General features: G+C 40.2%; 1 protein-coding gene across 4 annotated transcripts in view; it reads right to left on the bottom strand.

Moving 5' to 3' along the window:
• Positions 1–2,506: 2,506 nt before the first annotated feature.
• The window catches only part of LOC311241804 (uncharacterized protein), a 74,835-nt gene continuing 53,665 nt past the window's right edge, over positions 2,507–23,676 (bottom strand). For all 4 annotated transcript variants that reach the window (XM_084330717.1, XM_084330720.1, XM_084330718.1 and 1 more), the window contains exons 3-10: positions 19,752–19,998; positions 18,577–19,122; positions 16,868–17,065; positions 13,991–14,110; positions 6,928–7,086; positions 5,999–6,201; positions 5,453–5,548; positions 2,507–3,549 (exon numbers count right to left, since the gene is read on the bottom strand). In XM_084330717.1, coding sequence (XP_084186843.1) covers positions 3,379–3,549; positions 5,453–5,548; positions 5,999–6,201; positions 6,928–7,086; positions 13,991–14,110; positions 16,868–17,065; positions 18,577–19,122; positions 19,752–19,998 — 1,740 coding nt within the window. In that variant the 3' untranslated portion in view covers positions 2,507–3,378. The remainder of the gene's footprint in view (positions 3,550–5,452; positions 5,549–5,998; positions 6,202–6,927; positions 7,087–13,990; positions 14,111–16,867; positions 17,066–18,576; positions 19,123–19,751; positions 19,999–23,676) is intronic.

Genomic DNA, 23,676 nt, shown 5'->3' with positions numbered 1-23,676 from the left:
GGTCTTTGTTAGTTGATTAGTCTATTTATTTTATGCTTTTTCCCCCCATGCTAAATCAAGTAATCGATTAGTCTACAAAGTTCTATGACTTTTAAGTCTATTATTAATTGGAAACATTTCTTTAGTCGAGGACATCACTAGAAAATGCTAATATGGAAATGCTTTGAGTAGATCCGGACTGTCAATATATTTTAAATATTATTAAGTTACATCATCATTGCGGACATCCGACAGCAATCAAATCACAGGTGGTCATCATTAAATGACATCCATGGCCAATAAGTTGTATTTTTGACCTTGCACCATATTGGTAAGCACCGCATGAGGCATAATGAGAATACTATGAAGCCTATTACCACAATCACCTGTCTCAAAGGGCTTCACAGGCTGACATAACAATATAACCTCTGACCGTTGCCTTCAGTGAGGATCAGCACTGTGTACCCTCTCTCTCCCCAGGAGCTGAAGAACCCTCCAGAGGGCATAAACATGTTCCCTGAGATGTGGCCACATTTTAACCTGATGGACGAGGCCTTGGAAGGCCGCCTGGCGGGCAGCGCCCCCGTCCTCACCGTGCTCCCGCTGGACAAAGACGACACGGATTATCTGCCCACCTTCAAACCCAAGAGGAGGAAAATCCCTGTGTTGAAATCCACACCGCCCGCCGCTTTGAGCCCGGTCAGGTCAGAGGTCGACGTCTCGCTCAAGGACAACGACGAGGAGGAGGAGGAGGAGGAGGGCGCCGGCGCGAGGGGAGACGTGGCGGAGATGGAGCGTGCCATGCGAGCGGTGGAGAACGAGAGGGCCCTGCTGGAGAGCGAGCGGGCGATGATGCGGAGCGAGAGGGAGGCGCTGGAGAGGGAGAAACACGCGCTGGAGAGGGAGAGGGCCACGATGGAGAGGGAGATCGCCACCCTGGACAGAGACCGGGCGTCGCTGGAGAGAGAGAGGGCGGCGATAGAGAGGGAGAGGGTGGTGATGGAGAGAGAGAAGGCGCTGTTGGGGAGGGACAGAGACGCCGTCGGCAGGGACAGGTTGGTCCTGGACAGAGACAGAGCCATGTTGGATAGAGTCACGGCAGGTAAGGAAAGGACAGAGGGGTCCGTGGGAGAAGGGGGCGAGGACAGGGCCAGGTTGGATAGAGTCACGGCAGGTAAGGAAAGGACAGAGGGGTCCGTGGGAGAAGGGGGCGAGGACAGAGCCAGGTTGGATAGAGTCACGGCAGGTAAGGAAAGGACAGAGGGGTCCGTGGGAGAAGGGGGCGAGGACAGAGCCAGGTTGGATAGAGTCACGGCAGGTAAGGAAAGGACAGAGGGGTCCGTGGGAGAAGGAGGCGAGGACAGGGAGACTGTGGACAGGAAGGAACGTTTCCTCCACCTGTTTGAGAGGCTCATCGATAAGTTCTGAGAAAACCACATCATCTCATGTTACACACGCCGTCTGAATGCACTGCCGAGCTATAAGCTGATGGTCTTCTAGATCTATCTTTACTGACTCGTGACTGTTGAACAATATTCACTTTGGATTGATTTTTATGACTTTTTATTTTTGCTACAAGAACAAATCCTTTTTGTTTGTTAAAAAGTGCACTACAGTATGTCGTTTGGGGAGGGACATGTGAAACTCTTGAGTCTTGGATAACAATTGTATTATATATTTTCATAAGCTGAATGAAAAGGGACTGTCCTCAGAGGAAAATTGGGTCCTTGAAACTCAGTTTGAAGCCAGAAAATTGCCTGAGATGTTATTATTTCATTGTTATTTTATTTAGCTTTTTACAATGGCAGGACCCACAATTGTATTTGCGAACCCAGTATTCCAGCGTTTATCCTTTGTTTGGTTCACAGTGCCTCAAAATGATTTTGTTTTGATTTATTATTTATGAGAGAGAATCATTCTAAAATGTACACATATAGCACTTATGTTTCATAAAGTGATCGCAAGCTCTGCGAATGTAAACACATCTGCCAAGAAAACTGCACACTGCACCTTTAAGTGGAGCTCTGCTGAAAGAAAATGGGAACCTATAAGCAAACATTTATTTGTTCCAGTCTTTAGAACTTAGCCTAGAGTACTACGTCAAACTTCAGGTTATAGCTTGTAGGCATGTATACTAACAACTAATAGTTAAAAAATACACAAATGAAACCCATCATGTTGTCAATGAAGACGTTAAGCCACTCCTTGTTCGGAGAGGTCATCAAAACAACTTTATTCAATTGTGGTAAATCCATACAAAGGACACAATAGCAAGCTATTATCATTATTATTCTTAGCCCCATCCACAAACAATATCCCCCCTCCCCCAAACCAAACAACAGCCTTCAGATGATCGACCCTACAGACATTAGAGTCGTATGTATAGGCTACTGTGCACGGTTATAAAACATCACTTTTTGAAATGTAATATACCAAATATTGCAGTTCATATAATGAAAAAAAAAAAAAAAAAACGTTTTTCAGAATATATATTTTTATATTACAGTACAGACTTTACAACAAATGATTGTGTTTAAATGCTTCTCTTTATTGCATTAGATACTCAAGTTACCTTTTTCATTGAGCTCCAGCTTCAATAATTTTAGGCTAGTATAATAAACATTTCCAAAAAGTGTTAGATTTGTCATTAATAATATTATTTCTTTACAAAACAAACATATTTAAACAATATTACTGGTTGCCGTGTCACCTGTCTTGAACAGATGCAAAACAAAAACATAGGGCGATGTTCGGGGGTCTCATCAATAAAGATTGATTTCTATGAATGTCATCTATTGTTGTTTACTCTTCTTAATGAAATGGCCGAACAGTTTGGCTCCTGACAAAGTTCTTTTTTCTGTGTGTGTGTGTGTGTATATATGTGTGTTTGTTTGAGTAGTTGATGGAGTGAGATGTTAAAGTATTCAGCGTGCGTGTGAGTAGTTGAGTGAGTGACATGTTGAAGTGTGTGTGTGTGTGTGTGTGTGTGTGTGTCTCACTTGGCTTCTATCAGACCGACAGCAGGAACGTCTGTGTGTATATGTGCATGATTGCCTGGCAGTGTGTTACTAACATGACCATTTAGAGAATCTTGTCTTGTATGAAATGGATGTGTAACAGGCAATAGTGAGGAGCAGGTACAATATTATGCGCGGGTACATTTGTACTCGCATACAATTATGTCAGGAACAGGTCAAAGGTTAGCATTTGAGTTTATGTGGTTGTCTTAAGTTATTGTGAATGAGTGAGTTTAGTGAGTGAATGATTCAGTGTGTGTGCGTGTGGTCTTGTGTGTGTCAGTATGTGCAAAGTTGTGTATGTGTGTTTGTGGGAGTCGATGTGCAAGAGTGTGTGTGTGTGTGTGCGTGCGTGCGTGTGTGTGTGTGTGCGTGTGTGTGGTTAGATGAGGTCCCCGATGGGGATGCGGGGCAGGCAGATGTACGCCTGCGGGGTCCTGCTGAGGTTGATGGGGTTGCCGTCCAGGCGAATGTCTTCCAGTGCGTTCCTGATGTAGTTGAAGTCCTTTGAGTTGCAGAACGTGTCCTCGTGCATCATCTGAATGTTGTTACGCTGGGAAGGAACACGAGAGAGGAGAAGACGTGAGTCGTCAGCATAAAACATGACCGGCTACTATAACCTCTCTTCACTGGACGACTCCATATATACCCAGTGCACCATTAGCCACTTATTATTAGGCTGGTAAACTTATATGCCTACCTAAAATGTCTAAACGGAAGTACAGGAAGTACCGGCTATACAGGCGTTCCGGTTTCGACAAAACAATAATAGAAACGTGTGAAGTGCACAATATTTCCTCGTTTAAGCCACTGCAACGGCTTTGCCTGAAGAATTTACTACATGACCGGGACGTTCTATGGCTTGTTTGCCGACAGGATTCGGGAAAAGTTTGGTCCGTTCGGAGGCAGCTTCCAGGGGAAGTACATACACCGGAAATTCTACCCCATACACACTTTCGGCCGTAGTTCTTTACCAGGCTTTATCTCACGGAGGAGATAAAACTGGGAACAAGGTTAGCCACTTATTAACGTCGCAACACATTTTACAGCCGCCTCGACGGTCAGTATGCAATCGACAGGCGTTTTATGCTAAATGTGCAGGACTGTTTTCTGAGGTTAAGGTTAAATAATAAGTTGAGTTAAAGGTGCTATACAGTGGGGGAGGAAATGTCTTTTGTGGTGTCTGATAATGTAATAATAAAATAAAAGATTATGTTCTGTATTTATTATTTTTGTTATTTCTATTGTCATTATTGTTGTTATTATTATTATGGTATTGTGAGGTCTTGTTTATTATTATTATTGTATTGTGTTTGTCTTGTTTTGTGTATAAAATGAAAAGGGAAATAAAAATAGATAAAAAAAGGTGCTATAAATAAAAATATTATGTAGAGTAATCATTAAAAGAAAATGCATCCACAGAGCGTTTAGAAAGGTGCAGAATAAAATGATTGATTAATGAATTTATCATTTAAAAAATGTTTGCTAGGTCCAGAATGAATGTTGTTGTTTACATGTTGCAGGCATGTATCCCCTCCCTACTTCCCAGTTCCCCCCCACGTGGAATGCACCCGTTGGGATAAATTACATGCTGGTGCTCTAGTGCGACATCTAGTGGGGCAGCCACACAGTGCGGCGCCCGGTGACCAACTCCAGTTGTAATGCCTTGGTCAAGGCCGATGGCAGGAAACCTAGGGCTAGATCCACAAAGAATGGATTGCATGGTGCTAATTGCACCCTTACTTACAATTCATTATGAATTGAAAATGGGGGACCCTGATGTAAACAAGACGAATGTCTTTCTCTGGTCTGCATCCCCTTAACAATTGTGTGTATTGAGCCGTACTGTATTGTACCCATTCTGCAATCTGTTAATAAAATGTTCATTCAATCAATCACCGCGCAGCCGCAGGCATATTTTTTGGCAATCAAGTACCCCCTCCATCTAGCTCACCACCTTTACCAGCTCCTGCCCTCTGGGAGGCGCTATAGATTCTCGGGTGGAAGGACAGAATGCCACAACAGAAGCTTCTTTCCCCAAGTGATCCAGAAACTGAATTATACCCCTATATCTCCTACTCTCTCTGGACTGCTACTTATGTGGACTCCACTTTGTCCTGTGACTTTAAATGTATGCGACCATTGCACTTTCATGGTACTGTCCTGTCTGTCTGTTTGCACTTATGTATGAGTTTTAATTTTAATTATTATTATTATTATTATAAATATATATATATTTGTTTAACCTGTACTAGAAACCAATGCCACCGGCCTAGTTGTGTGGCAATAAAATAAACTGGAACTTGAGAAACCATTTCCCTGGATATCATAAATTCAGCTCAGTCCCCAGAGCTAGATCAACCAACCTCCAGGGGCCATTATGAGATCAGTTTCCATTCAAGATGCAGGTGTTAGCAACGAGAGCGCCGCTCTCAGAGCATGTTAAAAGCAGTTACCTGTAGGTGCAGAGATCGCAGGCTGTCTGGTAGCGGCACAGGGATGTGGTCGATGTGATTGTCTGTTATATAGAGGTACAGCAAGCCAGCCATATCCTGGACACAACAGACAAAAAGTAATGTTACTCTGTGAATTTCAGCAGTCATCTATACACTTGATAGATTTGTTTCATGCATATTCTCTACATTATGCTTACTGTACTTCTTCTGTACATGCATATATTTCCTATACATTCTACTATTTTTTTTTTTTTTTTTACTTGCTTGATCTTGGTTGTAGATGCAAAACCCCTCATAGACCGGCACTCACTCACTCACTCACTCACTCACTCACTCACTCACTCACTCACTCACTCACTCACTCACTCACTCACTCAGTCACTCAGTCACTCACTCACGGTTAGCCACTCTAGCCCATTCAAGGTTGAAGAAGAAACTTCCTGAATTTCCCCATGGGGATCAATAGAGGACTATCTTATCTTATCTTATCCTAGACTTTTCAACAGAACCTTTATTGCACAGCAGCAGTGAGTGTACTGTACATACTTTGAACGCCTCCTTGTGGATACCCTTGGCGTTGATGCTGTTGTGGCTGGCGTCGACCAGGGTCATGGTGGCCGGCAGGGCGGGCAGCTGGGAGATCTGATTCTCCCGGATCACCAGCTCCGCCAGAGCGGGCAGAGCCGAGAATGCGTTGTCGTCGACGGACGTGATCTCGTTGGCGGTCACGTCAATTCTCTGCAGCTTGTCTGGGGAGAGAGGGAGGTGGAAATGGGGGACCCCGATGTAAACAAGACGAAAGTCTTTCTCTGGTCTGCATCCCCTTAACAATTGTGTGTATTGAGCCGTACTGTATTGTACTCATTCTGCAATCTGTTAAATAAAGTTTTCATTCATTCATTCATTCATTCATTCATTCATTCATTCATTCATTCATTCATTCATTCATTCATTCATTCATTCAAGTGTTACAGGATTTCACTGCCACCTAGTGGTAGCCTATGTTACTGTTGTTAATTGACCACATTGCGCTGCTTGCTGTCAACATAATTAGTCAAGTCCACCCGACCAACGTCTGACTCTCGTCATTTACTGAAACAGGAGGTACGACAAATACAAGTCTTTTATGTTCTAGAACAGCGTTATTTAATTACTCACAATCAGTTCACAAAAAATCAATGAAGTATGATTACACATCCGCTCCATTGTGATTAGCTTACTTTGAGATATATCTGCCGTCACGACTCACTCCAGTACAATGGATTGTATGAATACATTCATTATTATTGTATCAGAGTGATGGCAGATATCTCTACAGCAGATATCTCCATGGATATAAGGGTAAGGGGGGAAATGTTAGTTTGTTTTTATTTTGGGCTCCTTTATATACATTCACCTTCATCTCAAAAATGTGTTCTCAATATCTCTAGTCCAATCCTCACAGTTTTTCTTTTCAATTCAAAACCGAAACTTACTCATGGAAGCAAAGTCAGACTTTCTGATCTTGGTGATTTTGTTGTAGCGGGCATAGAAGTGAGTGGTCTCTTTGGGGAGAGGCGGTACAGTGTCCAGCTTCAGGTCGTCACAGTAGACCGAAGTACCTAGACACGTGCACAGGAGGCACGTGGGCATACCTGGAGGTAGATGGACAGAGGAAGATGGTAGAGGTGTTGGGCTATTACCCAGGCCAGCAATATGTTATGTTAGAGGTACTATAGATACCATCTTTATGTAGACTAATCATAAAGAAAGGAAATACAAAACCATACAAAATACTATTACTTTAATAATACTTTTAGAAATGTGCAGAATAGAATTATTGCTTTCCCCCCAAAACACATTATTGATTAATTAATTTATCATTTAAAAAATATTGTTGTTTACATGTATCCCCTCCCTATTACTTCCCATTTCCCCACGTGGAATACACCTGATTGAATAAATGACATGCTGGTGCTCTAGTGCGGCATCTAGTGGCTGAATGTTGTCTATAGCACACACAAAAAAGAGCAAAACTGATGCTTATTTTTGTTTGTTTATAGCTCCAGTTTTGAAATACTACAAATTGTCTTGTGAAAATTATAAGATAGGTGAGAGACAGAAAGTCATATATTCAAATGATCCGTTTTGTATTTACACTATTATTATTATATTATTATTATTATTATTATTATTATTATTATTATTATTATTATTATTATTATTATTATTATTATTATTATTATTATTATATATTATTATTATTATTATTATTATTATTATTATTATTATTATTATTATTATTATTATTATTATTATTATTATTATTATTATTATTATTATTATTATTATTTATTTATTCAGTATTATCATTTTTATTTAGTATTACTACTATAGTTAATAACATTTCATAGAAACTTACCTCAGTTTAAACATATGGCAATCAATTTATTAATAGGACCTAATCAATTAAAGCTAATAAACAGCATTTCAGAGTGAGAATGAGAGTGATAATCAGTTTTCTGAGAATGAAATCAGTTTTCTGATAATGAAATCAGTTTTCTGAGAATTAAATCAGTTTCTGAGAATTCATCGCATGATCAGATTGTACACGTTGTGGCTCTCATTCACAGACAAAACTGTCCCAATAAAACATATAATTAATATTATATTATAATATATTGTCTATATTCATGTCGTGCCCGAAAAGGTCTCAAATGGCCCTAAGAGAAAGCCCTTTTTGTCGTAAGTCCGTTGGAGAATGAGACCCAAGGGTCACTAATAACTCACCCCAACCTGCGGTAGATGTTCTGGATTTGGAAAATGGCAACACTTTAGCACTTTCTTAAAGGAACATGCCAACATTATGGGAAATGTGCTTCTCCAGAGTCAGACAAGAAGATTGTCTGAGGAAATTGGTCTCTATCTTCTTGTCGGGAGTCTGGAGAAGACGGTAAACAGGTTTCCCATAATGGTGGAATGTTTCTTTAGGTGCGATTGGAGGCACCTGTGCTTTACTTGAGTATTTCCAGAGGAAACCTTGTACTTTTACCCCACTACCTTTCAAAGAAAATATCCTTGTTTTTACCCCACTGTTTTCATCCGAATCCTCAGTTGATAAAGTTGGCAGGCTTGAACGTATCATTTTGATGCAAAATCATTCTTAAAGGGACACTGATTTATTTTGTATATCATTTCACACACATCCAAAAACTCTAAACTGTTTTGCACACATTAATTTAGTTTGATAATTATTGAGAGTAAATGAGTTTGAATATGGCCACCAAAGATATCATCTGGGACATCGAATCCTTGTGTTGTGTTACAGTTTTTTTTTATTGCATAAACACTAAAATGAAAAGTATTACACAATTACCAAAACCTTACACTCAAGGAGCAAAACATGGGCCCAGATTTCCACCATATAAGCACAATGTCAGCCTCACACTTTTTGCAAAACAATACACACAGTGATTTGCAAAACACTAAACACACTTGCATTGCATTAGACACAGAATGTCAAATTACCACACATATGAACCAATTGGTTAAACACAGCCACCAGGTGCACAAACACATGATTGCCTAATTGTAGACACACCAATCAGGTTTAAGCACTATACAAATGCAGCAGGTTAGTTCACCTGTCTTCAACCAAAATGGAAGGAGAGTGAAGTACACAGAGAATGTGCAAATATACAATACATTCACCAAACACTACACAAGACAACCAATGATGCAGACTGATGAAAATATAAAGTTTCTTCTGCAGTTTCCCATAAATTATCTGGCAGACCCAGCTAGGCGGCGAGATAATGTCTTTGCTGTACTCTATTTCAATTGTTTCAATTTTTGTTTTTGTTTTACTGTAATTGTAACCTGTACTGGATACAGTATTTTATGTTTGTCTGATATAGCATGCAAACTGGTTTGTTGTGATTTTCCATGTTGAAATGTTGACTGATTTGGGTATATGGAGAGAAGAATTATATTTTCATCAGTCTGCATCATCGATTGGGTATATGGAGAGAATAATTGTATTTTCATCAGTCTACACAGCATTGGTCTTGTGTAGTATTTGGTGAATTTATTGTATATTCGCACATTCTCTGTGTACTTCGCTTACACTGCTCTAATCACTGAGAAGTAGAATTGCTAAAAGTGTTTTAGGTTAAGGACAGCAGTGTGTATGAAATTACAAGGTAGCAGTCTCTTAACATCTGTTTTGGACATGTTGTGTGGGGAGCAGGCCCTGCATGCCCAAAATGGAGCTTGCAGCGGAGGTTTCTCCAATCATAAAAAACGTTTCTTTTTCCTAAAATGACAGATTAAAATGTTTCTACTGAAGAAAGTGAGTAGTGAACTTTTTGAGAATGAAAATGCACTAGTTGAGAATAGCTGTAATGTGAATAAATTGTTTCTTAATTTGACTGAGCATAGACCATTTCGTTTTGAAAATTACATTGATCCTGAGGCAAAGCTTTATAATGATTACAGATCAAATTCTGAATATTATTCTGAGAATCTGTTCAATAATCTTAATTTGGAGGGTTTTTCAATCTTCAATAGCAGAAGCCCATATACAAACTTTGTCCAAATTAAAGACTACTTAAACTCATTACATTTCAAGTCATTGCAATAAGTGAGACGTGCATGGCTAACAAATGAAAAGGATGCTGATTTTTTTTTTTTTTTGGTGTTGCATTTTATGTACAGAATGATTTTCAATGTAGAGTCATTGCTACTACAATTGTTAATGATATCATGGAGAGTTTGACAATTGAAATTCACTCTGCTAAAGTTAAGAGTATATTTTTGAGTTGCATATATAGAACGCCTGGTTCTTGCATTGATCAATTTATGAATACCATAGGTGATATTTATGAGAAGGTATGTGATAAAAAATATTTTTTTGTTTGTATTGATCTCTTAAAATGTAATGAACATAAACTAACAACAGACTTCTGTAATGCAATGTTTAGTTTTGGTCTCTGGCCCCTTATAAACAAACCCAGGATAACTAAAGATAGTGCCACACTTATTGATGATAACATCTTTACGAATGTTCATGGCCAAGCAACAAGTGGTTTGTTTTTAAGTGATATCAGTGATCATCTTCCTATTTTTGTGATATTACATAATTTTTAAGTAAAATGTTCAGTTGATGTAAGTGAACCTTCTTGTAAATTTGTAAGAATTAGGACACCAGAAAGAATGGAGGCCTTAAAGATGGACCTTACAAACTACAACTGGGATGAGGTGTATGTTGACGATCCAAATCAGGCATATGATGCATTTTTGTTGACGTTCACAGAGCTATACAACAAACACTGTCCTATTAGAAAGAGCTGGGTGAAGGATAAATATAAAGGAAAGCCATGGATGACTATGCAAAGGGCGTGCAAAAAGAAAAACTTACTTTACAAGAAATATTTACAACTGAGAACCAGTAAAAGCGAAGAAAAATATAAGCTATAAGAATAAACTGACTTCCATTATAAGAGTACAGAAGAAGGAATACTACAATAAAATATTAGAGGACAGTGAAAATAATATACAAAGGACCTGGAAAATAATCAATCATATTATTCGGAATAGAGGTTATAAATCTGAATTTCCAAGTTATTTTCTAAATACCTCTGATGCTAAAGTGGACAATGTAAAAAGCATCGTTGAAGATTTCAATGACTACTTTGTGGGTGTTGGAACTACTTTGGCCAGCAAAATTGTTGTGCCTGAGGGAAAAAATATATATGTTTAATAATCTGATGAATGGTAATATCAGTTATATGTTCCTTTGTGGGGTAAATGAAATTGATATAATTGAAATTGTAAGTAAATTCAAAAACAAAACATCAACTGATATAAACTCCATTGACATGGTAATTATTAAAGAAGTAATTGAGTCTATTGTAAAACCTTTGACCTATATATGCAATCTGTCTTTTCAAAGAGGTGTGTTTCCTAATAATATGAAATCAGCAAAGGTAATACCAATATTTAAAAATGGAGATAAACATCAAATGGACAATTATAGACCAGTGTCTCTACTTCCTCAATTTTCAAAAATATTAGAGAAATTATTTGTGAAACAACTGGATCTTTTCATTGGCAAATACAAAATACTGAGTGAACACCAGTATGGGTTTAGGGAAAATAGAACTACTACATATGCAGTGGTGGAGATGGTAGAAGAAATAACTAAAGCAGTTGACAATGACGAGTGTTCTATTGGTATTTATATTGACCTACAGAAGGCTTTTGATACAATAGATCACAGCATATTAGTGAGAAAACTGGGGATACTCACTAACTAGCCAACTCTTGGCTGAAGAGCTACTTGGAAAACAGACAGCAATGTGTGCACATTAATGACACTGTGTCAGGATTTAGGAAGGACACATGTGGAGTACCCCAGGGATCTGTGATAGGTCCAAAACTTTTTATACTTTATATTAATGATATGTGCAATGTTGCTGAACTGTTAAAGTTTGTTATTTTTGCAGATGATACAAATTTATATTGCTCAGGAAGTAATTTAAAGGAACTTTTGTTTGATATTGAAAAAGAGCTTGAAATTCTCAAAACTTGGTTTGATGTTAATAAATTGTCTCTCAATATTAAGAAAACAAAATGTATGGTTTTTGGTAATCGAAAAGAAATAGAGGGGGATATCGAGTAAAAAAACATGTGATGTAAAAATAGAAAGAGTTTCTGAGATAAAATGTCTAGGGGTAGTTATTGACCAGAAATTAACATGGAAACAACATGTTAACTATATTCAAGGAAAAATATCTAAGTCAGTATCAATATTGTATAAATGTAAGGATATATTAAACTACAAAGCCTTGCACATCATTTACTGTTCACTTACATATCTTACTGTGTGGAAGCAAATCCAATAGTCTTACTGCAAAAGTGGGCCATTCGGAACCTTTTCAAGGCTGGTTATGAACACACAAATCCATTGTTTATAAAGTCTCATATTATGAAATTTTATCATTTGGTTTATTATAAAACTATGCAAATAATGTACAGAGCTAAAGCAAATATACTCCCAGATGGGGTGCAAAGGTTTTTTTCAATAAATGAAAGAAAATATGATTTGAGAGATATTTGTAAATTTACTGTTCAAAAAGCTAAGAAAGGGATTAAAAGGAGGTGTATTCCTATTATTGGGGTTAACTTGTGGAACAATGCTGATACAGTTAAGAATGAGTCATTCGCTTTTGGTTTTTAAGAAAATGGTTTGTAAAGTTATTTTTGAAAACTACAAGGGTGAATAATACTGTTTTTTGTGCTATTTTCTTTTAGAATACTGTTTGAGTCTTAATTTTGTTAAGAATATAGGACAGGCATATGCATTATGCTTCAGTCTGTACCTTTTCAGTCACTGTAAAATCAAATATTGTTAAATGATGGTGTATATTGTATTGTGTGAGATGACTGAATAAACTACTACTACTACTACTACTACTACTACTACTACTACTACTACTACTACTACTACTACTACTACTACTACTACTACTACTACTACTACTACTACTACTACTACTACTACTACTACTACTACTACTACTACTACTACTACTACTACTACTACTACTACTACTACTACTACTACTACTACTACTACTACTACTACTACTACTACTACTACTACTATAAGACAAGGTATTGCTATTTTTCATCATCATTTCATGGTGCTGTAATCAACACAACACAAGGATTCAATGTCCCTGATGACATTACTGGTGGCCATATTCAAACTCAGTTATTACTCTCAATAACTGTCAAACTAAATTAATGTGTGCAAAACAGTTTGTAGATGTGTGTGAGATTATGTGCAGAATAAATCAGCATAATTTTGTCCCTAGTGTCTTTTTAAGAAGGATTTGCCATCATGATACGTTCAAGCCGGCCAAATTTAAAGGAACATTCCACCAAAAGTTAAGGCTGAGATATACACATATTTCATTTTAATAATTTCACTGAGCTATATTTAATACTTCCTAGGACATGTGACATCATATCAACTCTTTAACATGATAACTCTCAAAACACATTTTTATTGAAAGAAATTGAAAGACAAGAGATTGTGGACATAAATAAATAAATCTGCTTTATCTTTTTTTTGGTGGAGCTGTATTTAAAGGTGCTATAGACACATTCAGCCACTCGACTACAGCACCAGCACGTCATTTATCCAATCGGGTGCATTCAACGTGGGGCAATGGGAAGTAGGGAGGCGATACATCCACGCAAAATGTAAACAACAACATTCATTTTGGACCCACCAACATTTTCTAGAAGAAAAACAACTTTTATTCATCACCTTTCTAAAAGCGCTGTTTTATTTATTTTATTTGTATGATTACTCAACATAAAAAAAACTTGATCTATACAGTAGCACCTAATACTTCCTGGAATATGTGACATCATTATTTCCCGAAGTAGAATGCAGGACCTTTTTTACTAAATACTAAGCTGTCAGGGTATTTTTTCTACTTGTTTGGGGCCTTGGCAGCAGCGGCCGCCTGCCTCCCCGGTACTGACCTGGCCTGACGGCAGGCTCCTCAGGCTCCTCAGGCTCCTTAGGCTCCTCGGTGCCCGAGCCCTCGGTGCTACCGGCCCCCTCCTGAGGTGTTGTTGGTTTAGTGGGAAGCAGTTCCTCCTCTTGTTAGAGACAAGACGCAGCGGTTGGAATAGCGGGTTAGAGCGACAGAGCGAGGACAACAGAGAAACACGGAACATGGAATCTGGCAAAAACGGTTTGCCTCAATGAGTTACATATAACATGTATTATTATCTAAAAAATACATGACAGATGTTTAGGATGCATTTAACTGATGAATGGAAGTTAAATGACAATGTTTTTTTTTTGTGTTAATCAAATGAAGCGTGGCTTGTTGAGTTGAGTTGAGTTGTGTTGTGTATAGCCTTGTATACTTGGGTGGCCTTGTAAAGTGGGTGAAGGGAATAACAAACCTGAAAATAACTCTAAGGCAAGTATGTACTTTATCTTGGCCCCCACATAGTGGGGCGGAACATACGCGGAACAGACTCTGCGCAGACTCGGAGCGGACTTAAAGCGGACTTAAATCGTACTCAAAGCGGACTCGAAGCGTACTCAAAGCGGACTCAAAGCGGACTCGAAGCGTACTCAAAGCGGACTCAAAGCGGACTCAAAGCGGACTCAAAGCGGACTCAAAGCGGACTCGGAGCGGACTCGGAGCGCGAAGCTCCAATTTTCTAACCGCACGGACATCCACGCCGCTCACTTGGTGTCACACAAAAGGCTGCTCTGCGTGTTGGTTGACATCGACCTGCATTTAATGTGACACCGATCTGAATTTTACGCTGAACACTCCGTGCCAAGAGAGAGTAGGGCAGGATCATGGTTAAATGGGTATGATTGGTCCAGTAAAACTTTGGCAGGTATGACACTAAATTTAGTTTTACTATCGCTAATCGTTATCGTTATTTCATCATCTGAAGAAACTTGAGAAGTTTGAAAGGTTTTTCTAAATGAAGTGTGTAAAACTGTCCATTTTATTTAGAAATCTTGGAAACGGAGATAACCTAGACTCTTTATTTTGACATCGGTGGACGACACCGTGCCCGTGACAGAGAGTGTAAACAGCGTGAAGAAATTGTGGGAAAAACTGGCGCAGAGACATGTAGGAAATTGGTATGCGGAGGTACGCTCGACTATGAAAGCTCAAACGACTGCCGACATGCCGCGCAGAGTCCGGTCCGTGTACGTTCCGCCGACTATGTGGGGGCCTTAGAATTGTAGGCGTGGTGGCCTGCAACAACTGTGCTCCAATATATCACCATTTAAATGGGCAAGCCACCGTAACATATAATTCACATACCTATGTTATATCTGTAATACTGCACAGTGCAGTTTTGATTTGTGAATGTGAACAAGTCTCTCCTTAAGCAGAACACCAGAGAGACGAGACTCTTGATCTGCCGTACTGACGGCACGCATCACAATGACACCCGCGGTGCTTCCCATGAAGGCGGCAGATTCCACAACCGAAACGTTGATGTAAAAAAAAAAGTCTCGGTAGTCTGTATATGAACAGTTTACAATATAGTCTCTTGATGACATCACTAATTCAAGTTATTGATGACATTGTCACTAAAGTCTTGTCTCTCTGGCGTTCAGCTTAAGGAGAGACCTGTTCATACTCTCAAAATCGATAATTGAGCTGTACACTATTATAGAAATAACGTGTGAATTCTTGATTGGGGTGGATTTTTATCTGGGGCAGTTCATCTAAAAGAAAAAAAATAAATGTCTCCCCCTTATCCGGAGTGCTATCTATCCATCCAGATAGTTTAGGTGTCATTTGCATGTATCTCTACAGCATGTATCTCTACAGCATGTATCTCTACAGCAGGTATCTCTACAGCAGATATCTCTACAGCAGGCATCTCTACAGCAGACATCTCTACAGCAGATATATCTACAGCAGATATCTCTACAGCAGGTCTCTACAGCAGATATCTCTACAGCAGATATATCTACAGCAGACATCTCTACAGCAGATATATCTACAGCAGATATCTCTACAGCAGGTCTCTACAGCAGATATCTCTACAGCAGATATATCTACAGCAGACATCTCTACAGCAGATATATCTACAGCAGACATCTCTACAGCAGATATCTCTACAGCAGACATCTCTACAGCAGATATATCTACAGCAGACATCTCTACAGCAGACATCTCTACAGCAGATATCTCTATAGCAGGTATCTCTACAGCAGACATCTCTACAGCAGATATCTCTACAGCAGGTATCTCTACAGCAGACATCTCTACAGCAGACATCTCTACAGCAGATATCTCTATAGCAGGTATCTCTACAGCAGACATCTCTACAGCAGATATCTCTACAGCAGGTATCTCTACAGCAGACATCTCTACAGCAGATATCGCTACAGCAGGTATCTCTACAGCAGATATCTCTACAGCAGACATCTCTACAGCCGATATCTCTACAGCAGGTATCTCTACAGCAGGTATCTCTACAGCCGATATCTCTACAGCAGGTATCTCCAAAACAAGGCGAAACACACCAGAACTATCTGGAAGGGATAAATATCACCCCAGGTAAGGGGGGATATGTTTTTAATATATATATAAAACGTAACTTACTACGTTTCTCAGGTTCTTACTGACCTTCTATTTACATTTGAACCCTTTCACTACCACACTACAGAAGGTTAACCCTTTACTATCACACTACAGACGGTTAACCGTCTGGTTAACCTTCTGTAGTGTGGTAGTGAAAGGGCTAACCCTTTGTCGTGTGGCAGTGAAAGGGTTAACCTTCCGTAGTGGTGCAGTGAAAGGGTTAAACAAGTTTGGTAGTGCGGTAGTGAAAGGGTTTTTTAATGTTGTTTCAAATACTGACCTTCATCAATGCCAGGAATCAGAGTGACCCCGTCTCCGGAAACCCCGGAGCCAGAGGCCCCAGACTCCCCAGAGCTTCCCGAGGCCCCGGAGCCCCCTGAGGCCCCGGAGCCCCCTGAGGCCCCTGAGAACCCTGACTCCCCAGAAGCTCCCGAGGCCTCTTGCGAGGTAGTGCCAGGAATGAGGGGCAGCTCCTCCTCTTGTTAGAGCCAAGGGGGTGGGGTGGGGTTAGGAGACAGGTTAGTGCTTTTTCACAGGTAGGACAGACAATCAGTCAAACCCAAAGAACCAATCAGTAGAGATTGGTCATCTCATCTCACACGGTTGAGATGGGACGGCGGGGTTAGACGATGATTATTATGAGTGACATTTAAGTTACGACAAAATGGTAAAATGGACAAACAGGAACATCACATGGAAATGACAATGATGATCATCAAAAGTACGGATATGTCAACATTTAACTACTTTTAATCAGGAAGCAGTTAAACGGAAAATTAATATACCGTACATCCTCTAATAGTGGAGGGTATTCAAATAGAGGACGGGCCTCTTATAATGGACAGGGGTTTAATACATGGAGACAAATACAGGCCGGCTTTACTTATACTTTTTTTTCGTGCCGTGATATAGAATGAGATAAACTCTTGCCAATGCAAATGAAGTGCTGCCTCTCTGTACCGTTCTCTCTACCGTTCCCTACTCTCACTTCGTTGGCGTTAGCGTTAGCTAACATTAGCTAACGTTGTCATAGCTAGATCTGTGGTGTCGGCTGGATGACGTTGGCTTTGTTTTGCAAACGTTAGTTAACGTTCGCTATCTATATGGCGTTGGGCTGGCATTGTCCAGTCGACATTTATCATGATGGCTATGATAGCGTTAGCTAAAGCTACTGCATGTTATCAAGTCGATTCGACTCAGGCAGAGTCGAGAAGGTACCACACGCTATATTGTCCCCGGACCCCGCAACCTATAGACAGTTCCAATTTCAGTGTGTAAATTACGTTAATCCACCACAGTTTCACAATTACAATTGGCCAGTTTATGAAATTAAGGCCTGCCTCTTATATAAGCCTCTCTCTAATAAAGGCCTGGTGCTCTTTGCAGCTGAGGTAAATACAAGACCCGTCCAATATTAGAGGATTTACGGTAATGAAAATCACATTCATCGGGTCAGAGAGAAGTCAAGAAATGGCCCAGTGGTCAGTACTTATTACTGCACTCCCAGTGGTTTCAACACAATCCTGTAACCTAAAACCTCTCTTCCTGGTCCTGGAGAGACACGTTTCACCACTAGTTTCATTGTAAGCGATGCGAGCGTCATTGTACCTTTGTACTTATTTTATGCAGTCATTAAGTTTGCACGTTTACATTGCACTACTTTTGTTGTCTTTTATACCTATTCTTACTTATGTCTGCAATTTATGCATTGTTTTTCTTATTCTGTCAACATGTGTGCTGATTTTATGCCTATGTTCATTTTATACTATATAGATAGTTATTCATATGTATTATTGTTATATTGTAGACATGTGTGCATTGGAATGTCTGTAAAGTCTCGACGACATTGAAAATGAGGGCGACCTCAATTGTCTTTTCGAGTATAAATATAAAGGTTGATGAAGTGATTTAGAGAAGAAAACAAAGACCATCCAAGACCAGGAATGAAAGAAGCACATATTGCCAACGAGTAGAAGTTTATATACTAACCTCCAGAGGCTCCAGATATCAATATTATGCCCAGGTCCCCGCTCTCCCCGGAACCAGAGGCCCCAGAACCCCCAGAGCCTCCAGAGCCTCCAGAGCCTCCAGAGCCCAGCAGATCTCCAGAGGCCCCCGAACCAAACAGGTCCCCTGACCCTCCAGAGCCCACTGGCAGGTCCCCGGAACCTCCGGAACCTCCAGAACCTCCAGAACCTCCAGAAGCCCCAGAAGCCCCAGAACCTCCAGAAGCCCCAGAACCTCCAGAACCAAAGTCCCCTGAAGCTCCGGACGCTCCGGATCCCAGGAGATCCCCAGATCCCCCTGACCCCCCGGAACCAAGGAGGTCCCCGGAACCTCCGGAGCCCAGGAGGAGGTCCCCGGAACCCCCGGAACCCCCGGAACCAAGGAGGTCCCCGGAACCTCCGGAGCCCAGGAGGAGGTCCCCGGAACCCCCGGAACCCCCTGAGGCCCCCGAGGCCCCCGACCCGGCAGAGCCCCCGAAATCCCCGGACACATGAAGAATGTCAATGGGCGTCAGACGAAGCTCCTCCTCTTGTTAGAGACAAGATTAGGTGTTAATACACAGACAGGTGGAAGCAGAACAGACCACAGATCAGTTTTAGGACCAAGTGGCAGGATCGATTAGGTGACAAAATGAACAACAATGAAGTTAGCAGACAAAATGGACACACAGTGATTATTTAAAAGATCAACATTTAACCAATAACTTCTAGTTAAATGGAATGCATTACAACGGCGATTAGGGTGAAGTAATCAGGCGACAAAATGGACAAGGTGAAGCATTAGCTGTCAAAATGGACACAGTGATTTACAATACACATTTAACCAAATAACTAGCTAGTTAAATGGAACGCATGCATAGGGAAATGTAGGTGGTGATTGAAGGAGGAGGGGGTGGTTGCCAGCTGTAGGTAGGAGTTTAGAGGATGGATTTGTGGTGTCCCTCAGTATTATACATGTGTGTGTGTGTGTGTGTGTGTGTGTGTGTGTGTGTGTGTGTGTGTGTGTGTGTGTGTGTGTGTGTGTGTGTTTTTGATAATGCCGATATGCAAGAAATAGTGAGGTTCATTCCCAGAGGGTGCATCCGGTACCAAGTGACTTCAGCTATGTGAGTGCGCACTGCGCTGCGCAGGCTCCAATCTGTGTGCTTTTCTTCAGACCTTTCTGTGTCCCGGGTCCCATGAGGATCCCGGAGCCGCCCGAACCCTGGGGGATGAGCATCGGCTTCAGGGGCAACTCTTGTGCTTCTTCCTCCTCCTCCTCCTGTTCCTCCTCCTCCTGTTCCTCCTCCTCCTGCTCCTCCTCCTGCTCCTCCTCCTGCTCCTCCTCTGGTTCCTCCTCCTCCTCTAGAGAAGCCTCTGGCTCGGGGTAGTTGTAGTCAGGTGGGGCCAGTGTTCCAATCTCTATCTGAGAGAAAGACAAAAGCCATGAGTCGACGGATTCACGCGTTGGTGAGTTTAAGACTGGTTGGACACGTGGGAGTTTATTGAGGGTCGTTGATGAAATTGACGGAACCTCAGAGATGCTAAATGCAAAAGCCAAAGTATACCTGCCTAACGTGCTCCCTGATATCAAGCGGCCACCGCATCACCGACATTTGACATTTAGGACCACGGAGAAGACAGTGTAATCCAGAAAGGGCTTAGTGGAGTTGGTAAGATAAATTATATAAATGACACGTCTCACCCCCAAATTGAGAAATCAAGAAGCTAGTGGATGTAGCGATAGCGGACGAGACAGTGGTGGCGGACGCGGTAATGGTCAGGGTTAATCCATAATATCCATAATATCAAGACACCTCGTCCAGGCGTGTAATAAAAGGTGGTAAACTATGAACTCCAGCAACCTCAACAATTGCCAATTACAGAAAAATATATAGATACATATATTGTAGATTTGATTGTAGATTATTCTGAGGTTTGGAGCCCGGTTAGCCACCCAAACAGTTGGATTAAAGCCTAGTACATCAGTGATGGTCATGGACCAGACACGAGGTCACCCATAAGAAAAGGAGAAACCAATAGTTAGAATAACCAATAGAGGGTGCTGACCCGTTGACCAACACCAGACAAGAGATCTGCTACAATGATTACAAGCTGGTATTGTGAATCATTACCTACACCATGTCACTTTCAACTCATCCTCAACTCATGCAGTCGTGACGCTGAGCGTCACCATTACTCACAGAACTTGGTTATAGTTATAACCTATCGTTAACATGAATGAATAGAAGACTAACTCAGTAGTTAACATGAATGAATAGAAGACTAACTCAATAGCATGAATGAATAGAAGACTAACTCAGTAGTTAACATGAATGAATAGAAGACTAACTCAGCAGTTAACATGAATGAATAGAAGACTAACTCAGTAGTTAGCATGAATGAATAGAAGACTAACTCAATAGCATGAATGAATAGAAGACTAACTCAGTAGTTAACATGAATGAATAGAAGACTAACTCAGCAGTTAGCATGAATGAATAGAAGACTAACTCAGTAGTTAACATGAATGAATAGAAGACTAACTCAGTAGTTAACATGAATGAATAGAAGACTAACTCAGTAGTTAACATGAATGAATAGAAGACTAACTCAGTAGTTAACATGAATGAATAGAAAACTAACTCAGTAGTTAACATGAATGAATAGAAGACTAACTCAGTAGTTAACATGAATGAATAGAAGACTAACTCAATAGTTAACATTAATGAATAGAAGACTAACTCAATAGCATGAATGAATAGAAGACTAACTCAGTAGTTAACATGAATGAATAGAAGACTAACTCAGTAGTTAGCATGAATGAATAGAAGACTAACTCAGCAGTTAACATGAATGAATAGAAGACTAACTCAGTAGTTAACATGAATGAATAGAAGACTAACTCAGTAGTTAACATGAATGAATAGAAGACTAACTCAGTAGTTAACATGAATGAATAGAAGACTAACTCAGTAGTTAACATGAATGAATAGAAGACTAACTCAATAGTTAACATTAATGAATAGAAGACTAACTCAATAGCATGAATGAATAGAAGACTAACTCAGTAGGTAACATGAATGAATAGAAGACTAACTCAGTAGTTAGCATGAATGAATAGAAGACTAACTCAGTAGTTAACATGAATGAATAGAAGACTAACTCAGTAGTTAACATGAATGAATAGAAGACTAACTCAGTAGTTAACATGAATGAATAGAAGACTAACTCAGTAGTTAACATGAATGAATAGAAGACTAACTCAATAGTTAACATTAATGAATAGAAGACTAACTCAATAGCATGAATGAATAGAAGACTAACTCAGTAGTTAACATGAATGAATAGAAGACTAACTCAGTAGTTAGCATGAATGAATAGAAGACTAACTCAGCAGTTAGCATGAATGAATAGAAGACTAACTCAGTAGTTAACATGAATGAATAGAAGACTAACTCAGTAGTTAACATGAATGAATAGAAGACTAACTCAGTAGTTAACATGAATGAATAGAAGACTAACTCAGTAGTTAACATGACTGAATAGAAGACGAACTCAGGAGTTAATTTAACGTGAATGTTCTAGATGGAAAGCAAGTCAATACAGTGCAAAAAAAACAATAGATGTCGCCAAAACAATCTAAAATGAGGATCTTGCAAATTATCACATTAAACGAGTAAATGAATTAAATCGCCAGAGTTTCCCCTGTAGTGTGAGTAAATGGATGGACAGCATCTATATGGCACTTTTATCCAAAGCGCTTTACAATTCATGCCTCACATTCACCCATTCACTCACACATTCACACACCGACGGCGGAGGTGACCATGCAAGGTGTCAACCTGCTCATCGGGAGCAATTAGGGGTTAAGTGTCTTGCTGAAGGACACTTTAACAAGGGAATCGAACCACGCACCTTCCGATTACCAGACAACCACTCTGAGCCACTGTCGCCCACTGAGTAGGGCTCTCAAAGAGCACCTACGGGTGGCTGCAATTAGAAACTGGCCCCGGTAAATGTCTAAAATGTATATATATTTTTTTATGATCTCTTTCTCTTAAACAGTACTGTATATTTGTATGTCTTGCATGTCATAAATGTCTTAATGAAACAGTACTGTTTATCTGTATGTCATCATGTATGTCATAAATGGCTTGATGAATTGAAAATGGGGGACCCTGACAAGACGAAAGTCTTTCTCTGGTCTGCATCCCCCCCACCCCACCCACCCAACCACCTCCAATGTACAGTTCCCCCCCCCCCCCCCAACCCCACCTCCAATGTACAGTTTCTTCCCCCTCATATATACTGTATATACTCTCTTTTTTAGACTCTTTTTGTACTCTGGTATGTCATAAATGTCTAAATGTAACAGTACTGTCTAGATGTATGTCATGTATGTCATATATGTTATGATGAAGTGAAAATGGGGGACCCTGATGTAAACAAGATGAAAGTCTTTCTCTGGTCTGCATCCCCTTAACAATTGTGTGTATTGAGCTGTACTGTATTGTACCCATTCTGCAATCTGTTAATATAATTTTCAATCAATCAATCAATCAATCAATCAATCAATCAATCAATCAATCAATCAATCAACAGGTGATTTCATTCAAGCTGCACAATAAAGTATTATAGATGTCAGAATAATTTATACAAGAGTAAGCTACTTCAAACCATAGCTTCAAACGCATCAAATCCTTCACTATGATTGTCATCATCACTGTGATCATCACATTATCAGAGTCCTTTTCATTTATATTATCTGGATTATCAATGCATGCAGCGTGGCTACTTGAGTAGAGCTCCGGACTCATGGTCGGAAGATCACCGGTGCGAGCCCCGGTCAAGGCCCTTGTCGGAAAGTGGTGTTGTTGTCCAGCAGGGGCCACTCTGTCCTCTTTTCTTGTCCCTAAAAAATCCATGCCCGCTTGTCTCAATGACTGTCGCCCTGTAGCTCTCACCTCCATAGCCATGAAGTGCTTTGTTGACCGATATTGAAAAATATTTGAGGATTCAGGTCCTTGGCCTGCTGTCAGCCTGTGCACACACACACACAAACACACACGCAAACCAAATGCATAATCCCCTCCAGGTTACT

Source organism: Notolepis coatsorum (assembly GCF_963971535.1).
Source record: "Notolepis coatsorum genome assembly, chromosome: 15".
NCBI lineage: Eukaryota > Metazoa > Chordata > Actinopteri > Aulopiformes > Paralepididae > Notolepis > Notolepis coatsorum.
Note: the sequence above shows the minus strand (reverse complement) of the source record. Positions and strands in the feature narration are given on the sequence as shown.